Below are 15747 nucleotides of genomic sequence, written 5' to 3'. Positions count from 1 at the left end.
AATCTCTTCAGACCAAAATCCTCCTTTAGTGCAGTTCCTTAGTGATCTCCTGTGCCATTTCTAGATTACACTGCTGCTGGGGACATATGATTTAAGAGCTGAAAATAAGAGTTTCAGGGGAAGAAGCTGATTTCTTTTGTTTGTTTCCTACCCCAGCTTTACATCAATCATGCAGGAAAGCATAAGAGTCAGTCCATCTATGGTAACTAAACTCAGAGCCACTTTCCTAAAGGTAAGTATGAACAACAGTGAGTGTACTTGAACGCTGCAGGTCAACCAAAGCATTTGTTAAATAGGCCTTAAGGCTGTGAAGTCACAAAAGAGTCAAAACTTCCTTTTACCAACATTTTCTATATCCAGATTTTGTAGACTGTATTAAATTAGCTCAAGGTTAGTTTTAAAGAAAATAAAACCAAGTTATGCATGGGGTTTTTATGCAACCAGTTATATTGCTCCTGTTAGGCAAATAAGTCTCATCATCCAGCCTCTACTCATTACAGTTATTTGCTGGAGACATTGGTGCATAGATGGAATCCCCTGCATATGTTATCAGAGGAGGCTGAAGGAATTAGAAAAGTTATGTTGGCTATGCGCTTTGTCTGTCATGATGAAGATCTGGCATCAGATTAAAATATTTTATGTAGAAATAAGAATGGGAAATAGCATGGGGAGGAATGTAAAGTCACAACCAAAAATATCTCATGCAACTGGTAAGATTTAAAAAAATTAATAAGGGAGTGTAGCATTATAGACTGTTGGACTTCTTTGACTTTTAACAATTTTTTTGTTTTCTGTTGGCAAACCTGATGTTGTAACACCTCTTTTAGGAAGAATCTAGCGCTTTGAGTTTTAGGTTAAGAGCCTGAGCGAGAGAGTTCAAGCATGCAATTTATATTAGAAAAATGGATATGTGAAGTTAAAATGTTGACTTTATTTCTAGCTTGCTTCTGCTCTTGACTTGCCACTTCTCCGCATCAATCAAGCAAACAGTCCTGATCTTCTCAGTGTATCACAGTATTATTCTGGCGAATTGGTTTCCTATGTTAGAAAGGTAAGCATTTGAAGAAACGTAATTGTCTTGTTTTCTAATTACTTTTCCTTAATTGAAGATTTATTATTTTTAATGAGAATATACTGACTATGTTTGTTTCTTCTCTTGTTTACAAAGGTTCTACAGATAATTCCAGAAAGCATGTTTACATCTCTTCTCAAAATTATAAAGCTTCAGACTCATGATATTATTGAAGTGCCTACTCGCCTTGATAAGGACAAGCTACGAGATTATGCTCAGCTTGGACCACGATACGAGGTGCAGTTAAAATAGGGAATTCTGAAAAAGCACATCTTACAGGTGGCCAGCTTCAACCTAAGTTTAAATAGGTACAGCTCCATAGAGTTATACCTTACCAGTGGAGTTGGGTTTGTTGACTGAGTAGGAATTAAAATTGGCTAGTGTTAGCCTTGGGAAACCTAAGGTATACTCATGATAGATGAGTAACTTTTGCTCTTGTGTTTGCAAAAGTTTAAACTTTTGATCTTGTAGAAAAAGGGAAGAAAACTAAATATATTTATAAATGAGGGTAAAGATTTTTGGATTTTGGGGGGCGGGGGGAGGGAGAAAAAACCTAAAAACACAAGTCTGAAATGAAGCTTTCCACATTTGGAATGCTTGTTCCAGGAGAGGAAGGTTAAAGACTGAATAAGGCAGCAGGGTTAACCTTTTTGCTGCTCTCAAATGTGACAACAGGATGGAGGCACGTTGATTTGATCAGATAAAGCTGCTGTTGCTCATTGGCTTTCTGTAGGTTTTTTTTTCCTGCACTGTTATCAGTCTGGAAGAGTAAGCAAAAATTAAAATTACTTAGTTTTATTTTTAATAGACGAAGATGAGGAGCAAAATCCCAAGTAGACCAGTAACTCTTTCCCTCAAAGAATGTATCTTTTAGCTCTCCAATTATCCATTAAGATGCCAGCTTTTTCCAGCAGTTTTTGCCAAAGCACTCACTTGTTCGGAGTTTTATACAAACAAGCTGTGGTCTCAGATTAAGCTGATGTTTGGACCAAAACGCTAGGTTTAGAGTCCCCCATTAAAATTTGTAAAGATGGGGGTTTTGAGGGGGCAGGGATGGAGTAGGAGGCAGTATTCAGTAATATTTCTTTTATTTTGAGGAGGTAGAGGGGAAGCTAATCATCTCACACATAAGCTTTTCGCTTTTGTTTGCTGTAGAATTGTAAGTCTGAACTACGTGGTCTCTATTCTATGTTCTAAATGTCTTAAAGGCAAAAGACTGGCTTGTCTGAACCCTGAGCTTAAGGATGCTCACCTAATAATTTAAACTAAGTGAATGTGCTGCTGTATTAAATCAGTGGAAATACTGAAGTGGACTCACTGCTGGCAGCAGGCTTTGTTATGGAACAACTACTTCAGGCTGTGTCCCTAGCCTGCTGAAAGGGACCAACTTAGAGTTTTGTCCCTGATGTTTTGTACATGCATGATAGAGCCAGCTAGGTCTTTCCTCCCATAATCTCTGTAAAGCCTCTGAGAGTTACCTGTTCTTTCCTACTGGTAACATACCTATATTGATCTAATTCAAAGACAGATTATTATTGTACTATAAGTAAGTCTAGAACAAGATGTAAAATTGAAAGTATATCAGTGCAAATTACTTTAATCTAAAATAGGAAGCTACCACTGGGAAAAATGTGTATCTTTTTAGAGTAATTATTTCAATCTATTGAATGACTTCAATAAACTTTATTTTCTATTAAAGGTTGCCAAGCTAACCCACGCGATTTCAATCTTCACTGAAGGTATCCTCATGATGAAAACTACTTTAGTTGGTATCATCAAGGTAATATTCCATTATTCCAATAGGAAAAAGTCATTCAGTAGCAATTAGCACTTCAGTACAGATATTTCAGCACATTAAGCAAGACCTTGAGGAAAGATAAAAAGACAAGAAAAAATAAGTTTGCATACAAATTTTCAAACAGCAATGCCTAACTTGGCATTCAGATATTTAAGGTTGTTAAGAACCCACAGTCGTCATTGTAAACAGATTCATCAGCCTTAACTGATGCTCTTTTTTTTCCCCTGCTGGAAAAATGACTGCAAGCTTTTCTGAAGAGCGGCTTCTTCCATGGGCAAAGAGTGCTCTTCCTACATTAAAATACCTCTTTCAGGACCAGACACAAGTATTCTTGAAGAAATACACACTTCTTAGTGCATACTGGCTTCCTAGAATTGTACGGCATTCTCAATGGATCATTAACAAAGGTTGAATATGGGAACTAGAAACCTGTGCTGTTCAACTTAAAGGAATCATTTGTTATCTAGTAGAAGTATTTCAGTATTTGTTCTTTGGACAAGCACTGGTGGGAAAGTGCATCTGTTAGTAGTGCTTTCCAATTCATCGTAAGTATTTAACATCTGTCTTGGTACAAACGAAATCCTTTATATTTTTTTATACCTTCCTGACCTTAGGAAAAAATGTTTCCTCTACTTAGGTGGACCCAAAACAGTTACTAGAGGATGGAATAAGGAAGGAGCTGGTAAAACGGGTAGCCCTAGCTCTTCACAGGGGACTCATCTTTAATCCTAGAGCCAAGGTGTGTAACAGCTCAATTTGATTTTATTTTTTTATGTATCTTGGGTTTGCTGGGACCTCTTTTATTATTCTACCTTCTAGAAAATAATTTGTACTTTTCTGTGCAGATTTTCTTTTTGTAAAGAAGTACACTTTTTGAACTTCTTAAAGGTTATTTGGAATGCCTTATTTGATGTTAAAATGAGTTTATAACCTGATAAGAGTGCACAGAATTTAAAAACATATTTTTATTCTATTGACAAGTGTCCTATCAATTCTGAGTTCACAGTTCTGTCTTTGTCTGTGATGACTGATGACAACACATGATATGTGTAAGCCAGGTAAACATAGAAAGGCAGTGACAGAATGAGGAGTGTGACTTCTTATTTTGATCCTGTCCAGATTCTTGAGTCTCCCAGATCAATCAATAGTACCACTGAAGCCTGAAATAAACATTAAAAGCAGGAGGAAAAAATATTTAGTAAGAAGAATTACTTCAGATATCAAACAACTTTTGATAAATTTCTCAGTGCTTTTCAGTTCTGGCTGGAGCATAGTGAAATCCTCTAGAGTAAATCCTCTATTTAAAGGCATTTAGAAGACTTATATTTTCTTTGTATTCTACCTGTTCACGGTTTTGTTTTTATCTTTTTTTTTTTTTTTTTTTTTTTCCATCTGTAGCCAAGTGAACTGATGCCCAAACTGAAAGAAATGGCAGCTACAATGGATGGGTTCCATCGATCATTTGAATATATCCAGGATTATGTCAACATATATGGTTTAAAAATTTGGCAAGAAGAGGTGTCTCGTATTATTAACTACAATGTGGAACAGGAGTGCAATAACTTCTTAAGAACAAAGGTGCTAGTCAAAACCAAGAATGAGTTAAAAGTTGATACATGTCGTTATATTTGGATGTTAAAGCTTGTGACTGATGGAGCAGATGTACCCCACAGTGCACAGTCCATACTGTTGTGACTTCAACTAAATGTGCTAGCTACTGTGTAAAACATCTGCCCCCAGCTTTTTCCAAATGATTTCAGCATCCCCACTGCATTAGTTGTACATAAGAAGAGCAAAGTACCCCAAACAGACTATTTTAATATCTCTTGCCAGTGAACGATATCCTTCCTCTCTTTCTCAAGGGAAACAGAAAGTAACTACTGAATCATAGTAGTCCTCTCTGTTGTTAGCCATGAGAATACAGGCTTAGAAAGATTGCAGTAGTTACCAGCTCTTTTTGTGATATTTCACAAGTGGTGGAGCGAATAGATCTTAAATTTAGCTAACAAAATGGTAGCTAGTCTTACTGTAGAAAGGAGCAGATGGAATTCTCACTGGGAGGGTAGGTAGTTCTTCTGCTTGCTCTTTGTCATAAGACTCATTCTTCACTTTATTCTGTTTTTACAGTGTTCTGCTGTGTGTAATTTACAATATTGTTTTGCAGTGTACTACTTTTAAATTAAAAGGAATAAAATTTCTAAGCAAATTAAAAAAGTGCAATGGTAACACTGCAAATGACTCTAAAACTTATTTTTCAGATTCAGGACTGGCAAAGCATATACCAGTCTACTCATATTCCTATACCAAAATTCACCCCTGTGGATGAATCTGTAACATTTATTGGTCGGCTTTGTAGAGAAATCCTGAGGATCACAGACCCAAAGTAAGTACTGTGTGTCGCAAGCTTGTATGATAGCACCATGCATTGGATTGCTCCAATTCCACCATATACAAACGAAATATACAACAAATAGTTTTTTCCATAGCTGTAATATCATAGTCTTTATCTAAAACCATATATACCCAATCTGTCCTGTACATTTTAAATATTAGTCTAGAAAAGTTGTGATTTTAGTCTAAGAAGGAAAACTGTGTGTTACAGAAATAGAGGAGAGAGAAACCAGGGGAGGGTGACAGAACCTTTGTGGAGAGAGGAGGAACTAAACTTCACCTGAGATACTTAGAGAGTCTTTCTAATCTCTGCCTGAATAAGATAACTCATTACTCGGATTATCACAGGAACTGTCTGCAGCTTATTCTGAAGCAGTTGTCTGTTTAATTTTTCCTCAGAATCACATGTTACATTGACCAAATGAACACCTGGTATGATATCAAAACTCATCAGGAAGTAACCAATAGTCGTCTCTTCTCAGAGATCCAAGATACTTTAGGTACCTTTGGTCTCAATGGTTTAGACAGGCTTCTGTGTTTCATGATTGTAAAGGAACTGCAGGTAATTTTTGAACTTTGGTTTCTCAAAGTCACGATGCTTTTCTTGTTTATTATTGTCAATTCTATGTAATGACTTTTTCCTTAATACCTCTGTGTGAAACCAATTTTTTTTTTTTGTTTTCTGAGAAGAATCCAGTCCTAGACTGGTTAAAGATTGTAAGGAAAGTACATATTGATGAAGACAGTTCTTCCTCAAAAATTGAAATAATAGTTGTCTACAGTGGGTATTACATATTGATGAGGGGGATCTGCTAATTGTCCTAACACTGATCAGCGTAACTCGGAAAAGCAAAAAGTCTAACTACAGGATTCCTCAACTCTTCATCTGTGGAAATATTCTTTCCCTGCTGTTACAAAATGTGGCTCTTGTACCACCAAGATTAAGCATAGAGTGCGTGTGCGAGGATTTTACTTACTTTCCTTTCTTTCTTTCATTTAGAATTTCCTCAGTATGTTTCAGAAAAATATATTGCGTGACAGGACAGTACAGGATACCTTAAAAGCACTTATGAATGCTGTCAGTCCTCTCAAAGGAATTATAGGTACGTGCTTACTGGTTAAGATGGAAGAAAGCCATTGTCTTTGTACACTTGCGTTTATTTCTCTCTTACTTGTTCTGTTTTTAATGCCTCGCCCTTCTTCTTTTCTCAGCAAATTCAAACAAGGTTTATTCCGCTGCAATTGCAAAAACTCAGAAGATCTGGACGGCATATTTAGACTCCATAATGAAGGTGGGTTTATGTGACTTAGTGATACACAAAATTCACTCTAGGCTCTTTGGTTATATACTTCAATCTGCTTATTTTACAATGTTGTATTATGTTGACCTGGAATTCTGTAACATCACAAGTGAAGCAGGCCTGGATTTACGAGAGCTCCTGAGCTTCATTTGTATGAACAGCTCACACTCCACAAAGTGGTTAGCGCTGAGATTCACACGTAATAGTTTGCCAAAAATGGAGTCTGGCACTAGAGATCTGATCTGGGAAGACCAAGATAGTGCTCAGTATCAGGAGCTCTGAGACTCCCCAGAGTGCCTTGTGAAGTAATGTACCTAAGGCTAAAGTTCGGAGCAGTAGCATTTCCTGAACTTGCCTCGTTCATGCAGAGGGCAGTCTACCGTGCCAAAAATTTAAAGAAGCTATCCCATTAATGTGTCTCTTTATCATGTCTTTGTAATGATATTTTGCGACCTGTGTTTTTCAGAGTGCTGTGAATGTTTGTTTATGTTACTGAAGAGGAGAGGAGAAGTCAGGGAAGGAAGGGGAAGGTTGACTGCAACAAGCCTCTCTTGGTTTTTATCCCTGCTGTTGCAGACCCTAAGGTCTTGGGAGAGGTGGGGAAAAGGGTACAAGCATTTTCACTGACTGGTGAAAAAAAGCAAGTAACTGGGGTTTTATACCTCTTACGTTTTTAGTGCCCTTTTCACACTGCCTGTATTTGCTGCCATGAACTGTGTGTAAATCTTGAGCGCTGTGAATACTCCTCTCCTTTGCACTGCACAGTTGGGGTCTGTCAGTTCTGACTGCAGGCAGTCTGAGTCAGTGCTCTGTTACCAAAAGCGAGGAAGTGGCTCCAAGCACTGTGTATGTCCCTGCTTTGTGCAGCCCTACAAAGGCTTTTAGGTGTAATGAGGACTTTGTGTAACCTATTTAACTAAATTGTTACTCATTAAGTTTTTCTGTAGTTTGACTTTTCCTTCGGTGCATTCAGGATAACACCCCACCCTTTTTTTCTTTATTTGTTTCAACAGGTTGGTCAGATGCAGATTTTAAGACGACAGATTACCAATGAATTAAATTATTCCTGCAGGTTTGACTCCAAGCATTTGGCTGCTGCTTTGGAAAATCTCAATAAGTAAGAAGCAAAATGTGCTGAAGAGCTGCATGTATCACTGTGATGTAATTATGATCAGTTCAGCAATCCTTAAAATCTAAATTACAGCAAAATATGGAGACTGATTGTATTCAGGTTTTTGTTGATGAGTATTTGAATTTGAGCCCAAGAAAAACAATAAAAATAAATAACTTGGCAAGTAATTCGTATGAACATGCTAGCGGACAATGCAGCTTCTAATTGCATTTGGTTATACCTGGATTTGAGGTCATATCTGGATGAGGAGTAAGAACAGTGAAAATGTGTGGTGCTGATTTTGAAATAAATACGATGTTAGTAAAAAGATGTTCCAAAAAAGGTGGTGTACTCTTGCTTGTAACCATTTACAGGTTTTGTGTCTTTGAAGTTTTTAAATTAATATGACATGTGGCACCATGTAAGGTTTATTTGGGGATAACTTAAAGTAAGTATTTAATATAAGCAATTTCTTTTCCTTCTAGAGCAATACTGGCTGACATTGAAGCACATTATCAGAACCCATCACTACCTTATCCTAAAGAAGACAACACTCTTTTGTATGAAATCACAGCTTATCTGGAAGCAGCTGGCATTCACAATCCACTAAATAAGGTCAGGCTTACATTCCAGTGCTTGGTACAGTTTGCTTTTTCTATTTTATTGATTATTAACTGCAAAAAAATTTAGTATTTCTTTTTTCTTCCCCCCCCCTCAGATCTACATAACAACAAAACGTCTGCCGTATTTTCCCACCGTCAACTTCCTATTTCTCATTTCCCAGTTTCCGAAACTTCAGTACAACAGAAATTTAGGTATTGTATAAGTTGTTGTTTGTCTAAATCTAATGAAAACTTAAGTGAAATTATCTGTACAGCAAACAGTAAAATCATCTGCATACTTGGTTTCTGACTTTAGTCCATCATGTCCAGGCAGGTTTGTTATAATATTGAAGCCAAATACAATGGAGTAGGAAACAGAACCCAAACTCCTGACTTTCTCATTCCGTCCTATGTCTTAGTTAATACCATTAAGCCATTTGCTATGGAAGAAATGCAGTTGTTACATTAGTTTTTAATTTTGATGTGTGGGCAAGCAGAAGGGGAGGCACAGCAAAAAAAACTCATCAGAGTGTATTATATAAGTTTGCCTCTTCTATAAAGAATATGTTCTATTTTATAAACGTGTGTTGTTTGGGTTTTTTTTTTTTCCTGTGCAGGAGTGGTGTGCAAGCGGCCAGCTGATCAAATTGACTGGCTTCCTTTAGTTCTGGGACTCCTTACCCTGTTGAAACAGTTTCACTCAAGATACACAGAACAATTTCTGGCTCTGATCGGTCAGTTTATTCGTTCAATGATGGAACAGTGCACAAGGTATCCGTGTTTTACTTTTTCCCTAAGTATCACCTCTGTGAAGAGGGCTTCAGTAGTATTATCCCTGCTTTTTCTGTATGCTTTTCTAACAGAGTATATTTGACATAATAACAACATTATATTTGACTAAATATTAGATTAAAATACTGTCTCTTTTTGTAATGGAATCACATGGTACCTAGTGGAAGTGGTGTTATTTGAAGGCTGGCATTTTCATGTAATTTTATCCAAGTACCTGATTGGCTAGTAAGAGTATGATCTTCATGGTGGTTTAATTTTAGCCAGAAGATACCAGAAATGCCTGCTGATGTAGTGGGTGCACTCATGTTCCTGGAAGATTACATTCGCTACACAAAGTTACCAAGAAAGGTAAGAAAGAATTCCATGTCTCCCCTAAGTAGCACTGAGCAGGAGTCCTGTTCAGATGAGCTAAAGCTTGGTGTATGCTGTGGTTAGGTACTAGCAGTTTGATCACGTATATCTACTCTGGAACATGGCATCATCTGTAAACAAATATCAAAAATAATGGACTTTTTAACCTTGTCCAAAAAGCAGTATTAACCTTTTTCAGATGTTCTGTATAAGATTGCCAAAAGGAAATACAGATGAAAATCTATTACCTGATCGGAATGGGTCATAATCATAGAATCGTTTAGGTTGGAAAAGACCTTTAAGATCATCCAGTCCAACCATTAACCTACACTACCAAATCTACTCTAAGCCAATCAAGGGTAGACTAGACTAAACCATGTCCCCAAGTGCCACATCTACCCGTTTTTTGAACACTTCCAGGGATGGTGACCCTACCACCTCTCTGGGAAGCCTGTTCCAATGCTTGACCACCCTTTCCGTAAAGAAATTTTTCCTAATTTCCAACCTAAACCTCCCCTGGCGCAGCTTAAGCCCATTTCCTCTCGTCCTATCGCTAACTACATGGGAGAAGAGCCCAACACCCACCTCACTACAACCTCCTTTCAGGGAGTTGTAGAGAGCGATAAGGTCTCCCCTCAGCCTCCTCTTCTCCAGGCTAAACAACCCCAGTTCCCTCAGCCGCTCCTCATAAGGCCTGTGCTCCAGACCCTTCACCAGCCTTGTTGCCCTTCTCTGGGCACGCTCCAGCACCTCAATGTCTTTCTTGTAGTGAGGGGCCCAAAACTGGACACAGTATTCCAGGTGCGGCCTCACCAGCACTGAGTACAGGGGCACAATCACCTCCCTGCTCCTGCTGGCCACACTATTCCTGATACAAGCCAGGATGCTGTTGGCCTTCTTGGCCACCTGGGCACACTGCTGGCTCATGTTCAGCCAGCTGTTGACCAACACCCCCAGGTCCTTTTCGGCCAGGCAGCTTTCCAGCCACTCTTCCCCAAGCCTGTAGCGTTGCATGGGGTTGTTGTGACCCAAGTGCAGGACCTGGCACTTGGCCTTGTTAAACCTCATACAGTTGGCCTCGGCCCATCGGTCCAGCCTGTCCAGGTCCCTCTGCAGGGCCATCCTACCCTCCAGCAGATCGACACTCCCACCCAGTTTGGTGTCGTCTGCAAACTTACTGAGGGTGCACTCAATCCCCTCATCCAGATCATTGATAAAGATATTAAACAAGGCTGGCCCCAGAACAGAGCCCTGGGGAACACCGCTCGTGACCGGCTGCCAACTGGACTTAACTCCATTCACCACTACTCTCTGGGCTCGGCTACCCAACCAGTTTTTTACCCAGCGAAGACTACGCCCATCCAAGCCATGAGCTGCCAGCTTCCCAAGGAGAATATTGTGGGAGACGGTGTCAAAAGCTTTGCTAAAGTCCAGGTAAATGACATCCACAGGCTTTCCATCATCTACCAGGTGGATCACCAGGTCATAAAAGGAGATCAGGTTGGTCAAGCAGGACCTGCCTTTCATGAACCCATGCTGGCTGGCCCTGATCCCCTGCTTGACCTGCACTTGCCTGTTGAGTTCACTCAAGATGAACCTCTCCATAATCTTTCCCAGCACCGAGGTCAGGCTGACAGGCCTGTAGTTTCCCGGGTCCTCCTTCTGGCCCTTCTTGTAGATGGGCGTCACGTTGGCAAGCCTCCAGTGATCAGGGACCTCCGCTGTTAACCAGGACTGCTGATAGATGATGGAAAGTGGCTTGGCAAGCTCCTCTGCCAGCTCCCTCAATACTCTTGGGTGGATCCCATCTGGCCCCATAGACTTTGAGCATCCAGGTGGCGTAGCAGGTCGTTAACTGCTTCCTCCTGGACTATGAGGGCTCCATTCTGGTCCCCATCCCTATCCTCTAGCTCAGGGGCCTGAGTACCCTGGGGATGACTTCTTTTACCCTGTACAAACTGCAAATTGTGTTACTTGCGTACTTTGTATAACTATTCCTATACTAGTCATAGTATCCTTCCAGAAAAATAATTTTCTAGAAAATACAGAGGGGATACAAAATACAGAAAGCATTTCAACTTTGTGTGGATTTAAGAAGAGTCTGTTCTGTTTAATCTTCAGAGCACATGTACATTGCTGGGGGGCTTTTGGGAGGGGAAGAAATAAAATAGAAGTTCTGAGATTTTGCAGAATTAAGTAATAATAAACGTAGCAGTATTCTGAATGCAGGGCAAAAAGCTATTTAGCAACTTTAAATTTTGATGAAACACCATCTCCAGTCCTTGATTTCCTTCCCTTCCTGCATGGCTTCCCAGGCAGCTTCTTAATTTCACATGCGAGGGAAGTTGTGAAAGTCTGGGCTTGTAGAGAGACTTTATTTTAGGGCTAAATGCAACTTAACTGCATTTGAAGATGATATATTATTTGTATGCGGTATTAAACATAAGTCATTATCCTATTTGCTATAGGCTGTACCTCAATGATTCTTGAATAAGGCATTTCCCAGCTAATACAGCTAAAAGAGAGAGAGATTTTTCCAGTTTCTCCCTTCTTCCCAGCCCACAGCGCAATGTAGTAGAAAAGTCCCCAAGTCGGTCTTGCGGCTGATGTGTCTGGTCCCTGTGCCAGCTTCCACTTCAGCCTGGCACTACGTGGAGAAACAGCAGAGAGGGCATCAGCGTTCCTCCAGCCCTACGCAGTACCTGTGCTCCTGGCAATTCCCCAGAGCCCAGCGCTTGCCTGCCCTGCCTGACACGGTGTTCCTTCCTTGCGTTGTGCACCAAGCACGAGCACGTCCAGGAGCACATTCTGAAGCCAGGGTGGTTCAGGTCAATAGTGGTGTGGGCTTGATTCAGAGATTAGGTACGCTCGTTAATGGATGAATAGAGCATGAGTGAATAATGAAGAAAATACCTAACTGTGCCTTCCTGTTTACTTTAGGTTGTTGAAGCACATGTGCCTACCTTCATTTTTGATGAATTCAGAACTGTTCTATGAATATGGAGAAGGACCAAGTATTTGCCCTAAACCTGAGAGGCGGAGTCGGGGACTGAGGATGGGACAAGTACAGCTTTTCAGAACTGTATCTTTTCTGTGCTTTAAGGCAGTACCTACAACTGTCTCTTTAAAAAGTAACCATCGGCACTGGTCTATATAATTAACACTTGTTTAAATCTTGGCATGATACACAATTTGTATCTCATCCAAACAGTGTATATTTTGTACTGCACATTATAAATGCTGTATGTAATTGTTTATGTATAAAACATTTAGGTTTTTGTTCTGAAGAGCTATTTGTGGAAGTTGGACTTTTGTATCACAAATGAACAATGAAATTGGAAATAAAGGTGTTGGACAATTGGCCAGGACTGATGATTCCAAAGTGTCAATTTTCCTGTTAAAAGAACCATTAGTGAGAATGAATATACAGTGAAAAGAGGTTTGGTGTCTGCCTCTGTACTATACTACAAAAGTTAATTTGCCTCTATAAAGGGCAGAAAAATCATTAAATAGCCATAGCCAAAAAGTCCTGATATGCTATTTAAAGGCACAAATATTTCTTCCAGTGCAACTGTAACTGACTAATATTGGGGGGAAGGTGTTTATTCACGTAACTGTCATGGGGGCCTTGCGTGCAGCTGCGAGGGGGAGGCGAGCAGCCCGGGGCCGAACGGCTTCATGCAATGACAGCGATTCGAGGACGGACAACGCTATGCTCGTACTCGGCTTGCGTCAGGTTCCTGGAATTAACATTAATTTTTGTTGGCTTTTTATTACATTCGTAAACTAAATTCTAGAATACTGCGAGCAGGCTGGCACAGCCGGCACTCCTCCGATTTCTCAGTGCTTTCACATGTAAGAGGTTGAAAGCCTCAGGAGAAAAACTGCTAGAAAAAGAAACAGGACTGAACTCTTTGATGGTTTCCCGTTTAGCTGATCCCTGTCTGTTCTTTGCAGTGCTGGGCTGTACCCTTCTTGTCTCCATTGCTTTTAAACTAAGTCAGAAGTCCCCCGTTGGGACTGTCCAATTGCCCTCCTGCTCAGAGCAGGGCAACCAGCACAGCGTGCTCAGGGTCAAGGCCAGTCAAGTTTGGAGTATCTCCAGGGATGGAGACTCCACCACCTCTCTGGGCAACCTGCCCAAGTGTTTGACCACCTGAACAGTGAAAAAAGCTTTTTCTTATGTTTAAATGGAATTTCCTGTGTCTCTTGTCCTGTCACTGGGCACCACTCGGAACACTCTAGTTCCGTTGTCTTTGCTACCTCCATCTGTCGGATGTTTATCCACATAAATAAGATCCCTGAGCCTTCTCTTCTCCAGGCTGATCAGTCCCAGCTCTCTCAGCCTCTCCTCATACGACAGATGCTCCAAACTATTAATCATCTTCATGGCCCTTCACTCCAGTACATTCATGTCTCTTGTAATGGGGAGCCCAGTACTGGACACAGCACCCAGACGTGTCTCACCAGGGCTGAGCAGAGGGAACGATCACCTCCCTCAGTCTGGTGGCAACGCTCTGCCTGATGCAGCCCAGGAGGCTGGTGACCACCACTGCAGGAGTGACCTGGTGTCCCACAGGATCCCCGGGCCCTTTCTGCCAAGTTGTTTTCCAGCAGTTGTTCTGGTGCCTGGGGTCATCCCTCCCCATGTGCTGGCTTTCACCCTTCCCTTTGCTGAACTTCATGAACTCCCTGTCAGTCCATTTTTCCAGCCTGTCCTGGTCCCCCTGAACAGCAGGACAACCCTCTGCTGTGTCAGCTGCTCCTCGTGGTTTTGTATCGCCTGCAAACATGCTGAGGTCATTAATGAAGATGTTAAACAGTAGTGGCCCCGGTATCAACCCCTGGACTGCAGACCCTGTCCAGCTGAGGAGGGGAGCGATAGAGCAGCTTTGGTGGGCACCTGGTCAGCCCACCACCGCAGTAGAGTGTTTGGCCAGTGTCTAATCACCGTCTAAATCATCATTTAAATCACTGTTACCTAACATACAATTATTGCTTAGTCACCATTTGATTACCATCTGATTGTCATTGTTATCAATTAATTACCATTACCTCATAATACCTCATAATGATGATGTCTCTTAATGATTCATCTGTGACACCAGATAAGCAAATGGAGCTGTACAGCAAGAGAAAGAGGCAACACAATGGTAAGATTGCAGAAAAAAAATGATAAGGTGACATGGGGGAGGAGGGGAGTAGGTACCACCCAGCTTTAATAACCTCAAGTCTTTAATGTCTAGCCCATGCCATACCCACGTACGCCTGTTTTAGTGGGTAGGAAAGCCAGGAGCCACAGAGGAAGAATACAAACTGGTGTCAAACTATTTTTTTCCCTATTTGAATTTATTTTTAAGCTTTTCCTTTAGAAAGCTCTAAACATTCCCAAAACAAATGCAACTATCCTGTCCCCGCCACAGAAGTGCAGTTTCCTAAAATTGGTTAACATAAGTTAAAACACACACAAAACTCTTAACGCATAAGGGCTTTTGTTATTAATGCAATTATTTATGATTAAGCTTCACATTTTAGGCTGTGTTTAAGAGCTACACGGGACCCTGGGGGAAAAGCAGATTACAAGGGGCAGTTCAAGGGCAGTGTAAGTTACTGCTATGATTCAGCAAGCAGAAAAATCAATAAGGATTTTATTATTAAAGAAAACTAGTGGTCACATACAGACTAGAAAAAAACTCTGGAAAAATACTTGTAATTAGTTTCTGCAGCTGAAGTAGTCCATCAACATCAGCAGGCATCTTTCTTGTGCTCTAGTTCATCCCAGTATGCCTCAGCAGGGAATATATCCCTGCATCTCCTCTTTAGAATGTTATATTATGCTCAAAGTCTCAATAATGCTTTATGAAGACCTGACTCTGAACTCATCTGCTTTGGGACTTATCCACGATGCCAGAGTTAACCAGCATTCCTCCCTGGAAGTTACCATCTCATGTTTTATTTGGGTATAAACCACCAGTGCAGGGATTCCCTTTCACTTCAAGCAGGTACGAACTGACCAGTACATAGCGTGCCACTGAAGTTAAGATGCAATTTACACCATTTTTAATTATGAGGCTTAATTTTAATTCCTGTGGCTCTTCAAGGCAAAACCAGGAAAATTAATACTCAGAATAATTACAGAGGTATAATTCTAGCAGACATCTATTGGTTATACCCACAGTATTTTGGCAGAAAAGGACCTGGGGGTGTTGGCCGACAGCCGGCTGAACATGAGCCAGCAGTGTGCCCAGGTGGCCAAGAAGGCCAACACCATCCTGGCTTGTATCAGGAATAGTGTGGCCAGCAGGAGCAGGGAGGTGATTGTGCCCCTG

At 40.7% G+C, this 15747-nt stretch overlaps 1 protein-coding gene across 2 annotated transcripts in view; it reads left to right on the top strand.

Annotated features, from left to right (window-relative positions):
• The window catches only part of WASHC5 (WASH complex subunit 5), a 34638-nt gene extending 21873 nt beyond the window's left edge, over nt 1-12765 (top strand). The window contains exons 13-28 of one of the 2 annotated variants that reach the window (XM_075704633.1): nt 157-232; nt 941-1051; nt 1169-1309; nt 2772-2852; nt 3508-3609; nt 4269-4448; nt 5129-5253; nt 5661-5823; nt 6262-6364; nt 6474-6553; nt 7576-7679; nt 8159-8288; nt 8392-8488; nt 8893-9046; nt 9328-9415; nt 12359-12765. In XM_075704633.1, the coding sequence (XP_075560748.1) occupies nt 157-232; nt 941-1051; nt 1169-1309; nt 2772-2852; nt 3508-3609; nt 4269-4448; nt 5129-5253; nt 5661-5823; nt 6262-6364; nt 6474-6553; nt 7576-7679; nt 8159-8288; nt 8392-8488; nt 8893-9046; nt 9328-9415; nt 12359-12415 (1792 nt within the window). In that variant the 3' untranslated portion in view covers nt 12416-12765. Of the gene's footprint in view, nt 1-156; nt 233-940; nt 1052-1168; nt 1310-2771; nt 2853-3507; nt 3610-4268; nt 4449-5128; nt 5254-5660; nt 5824-6261; nt 6365-6473; nt 6554-7575; nt 7680-8158; nt 8289-8391; nt 8489-8892; nt 9047-9327; nt 9416-12358 lie in introns of those variants that run through there. The other variant, XM_075704634.1, reaches the window with a different exon arrangement.
• The last annotated feature ends 2982 nt before the right edge of the window (nt 12766-15747 follow it).

Source organism: Pelecanus crispus, chromosome 2, assembly GCF_030463565.1.
Source record: "Pelecanus crispus isolate bPelCri1 chromosome 2, bPelCri1.pri, whole genome shotgun sequence".
In the NCBI taxonomy this organism is placed as follows: Eukaryota; Metazoa; Chordata; class Aves; order Pelecaniformes; family Pelecanidae; genus Pelecanus; species Pelecanus crispus.
The sequence above is the reverse complement of the archived record's forward strand: the minus strand, read 5'-3'. Positions and strand labels throughout refer to the sequence as shown.